Here is a 5,466-nt window from a genome sequence, read left to right as displayed (position 1 = left end):
TCTATAGCCCCGCTGGTCTTGGTAAAAGTAGTAACTCCCTTGTCTGAAAAGTCACAATTCTCACTCAAAATTAACAAATATTACCCCGGCGGAGGTGTACAGTGCGCTGGCTGGGGATGCGGGTAGCGCCTGCCGAAACTGTTCCATGCGCTGGGCTAAATCGGGTGGCCTTTCCTCATCCTCTGGAGAGCTTACGCCATTCCTGCCTCATCTTTCTCTCCAAAAGTGGACCACTCAGCTGAAGAGACGAGGGGTAACAGATCTAACTCGTCGAAACAACAAACAGGCAAAAGCATCGGATCCTGAATATGCTGTATTGCTGCATGTGACTCTATACTTGTTCCTCTTCACAGACCCAGGCAAGCAGGGTCCTGCCACAGTATGCCCAGACTCTCGTGCCATTTTCAAGTATCCGCTCTGCTGCTGTAGCGCGCTAAGGAACCAGACCACTACTTCGACTTGTCCCAGAAACGTGGACAAAGCCTCGCCCAGGCCTGCCAACTATCTCTGATCTGGTGAGGATCGAGGATCAGGGATCACGCCCTGATTGGCCAGCAACTTTTCTACGAGACGCAGGTGCGCTGGCTGCGCAAACCTCTATTTGGGGTACGACGCTCGCTGCGTCGCTGTGGATTTCCGACACCAGCCCATCTGTCCGGATGTGAGAGGCTGGCACGATTCTCATGTAAGGTCCAACAGGAAAGCCCGGGCTAGGAGAGCAGTGGGGAGGTAACGCAGCTTCTCGCAGATGCTCTAAGGGCAAATCCAAAGTTCAAGACGGTGTGAGGTCATCTTGCACGAGACGTAAATTTAAATCCATCTGCCACTAGTAGGATGCCACGCCAACGAGCCCAAGCACTTACTGTCATTGCGTGGTATATAACAACCGAGTCCACATCAGCCCGGCCGCTTCACACCGCAATGTCTGACAAAGTCAAGGGATCGTTGTGCGGAACTTCGCGGCGTGTTGGCAAGTCCAGCAGAGAAGACCAGGCACTTATCCTGACGGCCTGCGTGATATGGTGGTCATCACCAAGTACTCACTGATTGCAAGCAACTGCACGGTTTCCCTGTCCGGATTCGTTGGTGTCGCTTCTTAGTGGCGTTTGTTGAACTGAAATTAACAGCCGACAAGTGGCAGCCTCCACACGCGAGGTCTTTGCATGATCCATTCAAGACGAAAAGTCTAGTAGTAACCAGCCGCGATGCAGGCTTCAAATTTCGCGGCGGCGATGGCCATGATAGGCCATGTCCCCGTCCGGAAACCGGCAAGCCACCACTCACGGACCTGCCGTGCCTCGCTATCACTCCGATGGACCCGCTTTGGCTATCTTGGTGATTGCGCCTCCAGGACGCAAATCTTGAAGTCAGGGTTTTCGAATGCAGGTTGACCGTTTCTTCAGCTCGAATGATTCAAAGATTTCCAGGTGGATGCTGGAAGTGGCGCGAGGACCCTTGGAAGCTGTGCACTATGAGCCGCCCAAACGGTTTTCAGGATTCAGGGACCAGGAAAATTACTCTGTGGCTGCCCTGCCGTGCCTGACCAGGCTGTGATGCATAGAAGCTTCAATTATTACTCTGTAGCACACGGGCTTGATACGACTACCGAGAAATCACATAAGAAACCGGCATTACACGATGACGTCCTCGACACGGCCGACTAACTGGGGTCGCTAGGTATTGGCCCGCCTGGACGGGTCTCCCCACACCGGCCTATGGCGTAGGAGCTGCAGCGGGCCAAAAGTAAAAGAATGGGAAAAGACGGTATCGTGGGCGAATATGCGATGGTGTCTCACACTCAAACATGATCACGGCCGAGAAACAGAAGCAAGACAAAACATGACAAGATACCCAATACTGGTACCCCGTACGCAAGCTTGGAATGTCGGGCGATGGGGGCGAACCAGGGCTGGGCCGGCTGAGACCAGATTAGAACATCGGCGCTCCAGCAGATCCCATTTTAAAGTCGATGTGAGCGTTTCAGGCGTACCAAAGAGGAAGATATTCGAGAGGATCGTGTCTATCCTGCTTTTTCGCTTGACGTTGACACTTAGCGGATGGCCTGATGTCAATCTCGAGCAAGCCGGTGCGCTGCATGGGTTGCGAAAGTGGCCCAGGGAGTTGCATCCAGGATTCCAGGCCACAACCTGAGTGGCCACACGGTCAAGCCACACCTCCCAGAACTGCCTCCATCAACGTCATCGAACGGCTTACACTGGCTATGCTGCTAGTGGTAGTGCCGCATCGCAGGTCCAAGCAGCTAAGGCACTGCGATGCTACGATATGGCATAGTACTACTGCACTGGGTTGTTCTCGATCCAGCAGCGAAAGCCCGCAGCATCTCATCTTGTTTCCCATGACCGTCATACTCTGCTCTGTACTTTTTCCTGCCCTGGGCCAGGACAGCACCGCCCGGAGAAGTCCTTCCTGACGTATGTATGAGGGTGTGCGCCGGGGCAAAGAGGCGAAGACCGCGTGAACCATGATGAGCTTCAAATGCCGTGCTTCTTGTTCGTGCAGCAGTAGTACTAGAGCAGGGCATAGGTATGGAGGAATGACATGCAAGCCAATTGGGCACTACCAAATAGGATCTCCCGTTGAACTGTGCCTCGTTGCCATACCTTTACCCCCTCGTGTTGTGGCTAGAAGCACAGTCCCAGTTTGGTAGTAGTCCATCAGTCAGTCTGGGTGACGAGGTACTTGACCAGGATCAGTGAAGGATGTCTTGTACGGTGCTACGTAAGAGGAGGCGCTGGAGGGGTCGGCCAGCTAGGTACTGTACTATACCTCCCTCTTCGCTGAGGGGTTGGAGATTTGCGGAGGACACCCTAAGCTCGGCGCTAGACTGCTTCTGTGGGCTGCTCTCATCGCCCAAATTTCCACGTCAATGAGGAGCACCTTCACAAGCCGTCAATCTTGGTCCTGCATCGCATCTCCAATTTCCCTATCACTCGCCCATCATTCCCCATAAATCTGACGCAGACCTCTGATCATCCCTTCGGACGGATCTCATTGAGAGCTGCATTCACCTACAGTACCTACCTAGTCGACAGCGCTGTGTGTATCAGAAGCTGTCATCGTCGTTGTCGTCGTCGTGTTTGCTCTCGCCCGCATCGAGAAATTCAACGTTACCAGTACTAAAGGCGCTTACGAGAGAGCGCCCCCTTGAACAACTACCACTTCGTCTACCTCTACTCTACCCAGAGCTCCAACAAAGCAATACGCATCTCTCTAGTTACTTGTCGATCGCCGGCGAGGCCCTTCCGGACGCCTTTCCAGCGCCACCTTCCTGCTGCATTACTTGCCTTGACAAAGCCTTCCTCGAATGTTCTCGCACTGAAAGTTCGGCACAACACAACACCACCCATGCGAGAAAACGGGGCATATTGAGACTTCCAACACACATTACCTCACCATCGACTCTTTCCCTCCTATCATACCATCCACAATGGCAGACGCCGACTCCGTACCGGCTACGCCGGACGAGTACTATGACAGCAACCCCGCGTCCCCCGGCTCCGAAGCCGATGAATCCTCCGAAGCCAGCACCCCGCTCGACCCACCGAGTTCGTCGTCCGACGCCGACCCTTCTATATCCAAAGATATCCCAAGGAGGGTGCCCTCGTTACGGACAGTGTCAGATCCACAGACCAATACGAGTCTGATGAGTTCGAGCTCCAGTGTCACCGGCACGCTGAACAATGCCAGACGGCCCACTCCTTCGGCAAACAATCTGCCAACCGATCTCCTACAGAAAGCACGTGCGCTTCAAGCGGAGAGGATGGGCATGCCTCGTCCAGGTCTCTCAGGACCGTCGTCAGGTATGGGAGGTGGCCCGTCTATGGGTAGTCCAGGATCTCCAATGGGGGGACTACAGGGCGGTCTTCCAGGCAACCTCAGGCTTCCCGGCGGCATGGCTAGACCAATGCCAGGTACTGGATTTCCAAAGTCTGCACCGGCGGTACCCGGCATAAAGAAGCCAGGTCTGAGTGAGAGAAGGCAGATGAAGCTCGGAGGATTTCCTGGTGGAGGGTCTCCTACAGGTGGCACACCAAAGCTATCTGATATGCAAGGTGGCGCAGCTCCACAGCAGCCAACACTGAACGGAGCTGCACGAAGCTCAAAATGGAATGATTTCAAGAATTACATCGATGCAGAGAAGGGCTGGATTACGTTCGAGGGCGCAGCAACAATCACCCGGACAGGTGTCAACTTCGCAAGCGGCCAGACGTTCTCAATCTCTCTAGACGAGATCCAAGTACTCGATGAACTTGGTAAAGGCAATTACGGAACCGTCTTCAAGGTTCGACATGCCAAGCCCAAAGCACCGCGCTTCGGCCCGGGTCTCAGTGGCTTCAAACCAGCGTCTCGTCAAAATTCGCTCTCTGAGACCGAGGTTGCCACGCTTGAGAGCGTTGCGGAGGGCTCTACCTCTGGCAAGGTGATGGCAATGAAGGAAATAAGACTTGAACTCGATGAGTCCAAGTTCACAACCATTCTCAAAGAGCTCGTGATTTTACATGAGTGTGTATCACCGTACATCATCGACTTCTATGGCGCATTCTTCCAGGAAGGTGCGGTATACATGTGCATTGAGTACATGGACGGCGGGTCGATTGACAAACTCTATGCTGGTGGCATCCCAGAAAGTGTACTGCGCAAGATTACATACTCTACCATAATGGGTCTGAAGTCTTTGAAAGATGAGCACAACATCATCCATCGGGATGTTAAGCCCACCAATATCCTGGTGAATACAGACGGCCAGGTCAAGATCTGCGATTTCGGTGTCAGTGGCAACCTTGTGGCTTCTATCGCGAAGACGAATATTGGCTGCCAGAGTTACATGGCTCCAGAGCGAATTTCTGGCGGCAACATGACTGCCGGTGCAGACGGAACCTACAGTGTGCAGAGCGACATCTGGAGCTTGGGTCTCACGATAATAGAGTGCGCCATGGGCAAGTATCCATATCCGGCAGAGGTCTCCTCGACGATCTTTAGCCAGTTGAGCGTGAGTTCTCTCTCTTCCCAAGCGAGCATATAAGACTGCTAACACATGTACAGGCCATCGTAGAAGGTGATCCTCCAGATCTACCTCCGGAAGGATACTCAGCATCGGCACGAGATTTTGTCAAATCGTGTTTGAACAAAAACCCAAAGAAGCGACTCACATATCCTCAACTTCTTCAGCATCCCTGGATTAAGGGGCTTACGAAACCAGAGACTATCGCTGAGGAGTCGGAAGCCGAAGAAGATGCCGCAGCGGACAGTCTGGCAGATGCCGCAGCCAAGCAGCTTAACCTCAACGCCGAGGGGGCTGACCCCGAGGTGGCCGCCTGGGTGACCGGCGCATTAGAACGGAAGAAGAGAGGCCTCGTGCCAAAAGTTGACGGCGGCCGACCAGCGCTGCATGCTGCGCCGCTGGACACTGTGAGTCCGGCCGCAAGCCCCATGGTAGACGGATAG

The 5,466-nt window shown here is 53.9% G+C and overlaps 1 protein-coding gene across 1 annotated transcript; it reads left to right on the top strand.

Moving 5' to 3' along the window:
• Positions 1 to 3,448: 3,448 nt before the first annotated feature.
• Positions 3,449 to 5,466, top strand: UCRPA7_2869 (putative mitogen activated protein kinase kinase protein; the record flags this gene model as incomplete). The annotated part of the gene is made up of 3 exons (XM_007915391.1): positions 3,449 to 3,821; positions 3,891 to 5,011; positions 5,065 to 5,466. The coding sequence occupies 3 exons, from the start codon at positions 3,449 to 3,451 to the stop codon at positions 5,464 to 5,466; spliced, it is 1,896 nt and encodes a 631-aa protein (XP_007913582.1).

This window comes from Phaeoacremonium minimum (assembly GCF_000392275.1).
Source record: "Phaeoacremonium minimum UCRPA7 unplaced genomic scaffold PA7_03_scaffold_212, whole genome shotgun sequence".
In the NCBI taxonomy this organism is placed as follows: domain Eukaryota; kingdom Fungi; phylum Ascomycota; class Sordariomycetes; order Togniniales; family Togniniaceae; genus Phaeoacremonium; species Phaeoacremonium minimum.
Note: the sequence above shows the minus strand (reverse complement) of the source record. Positions and strands in the feature narration are given on the sequence as shown.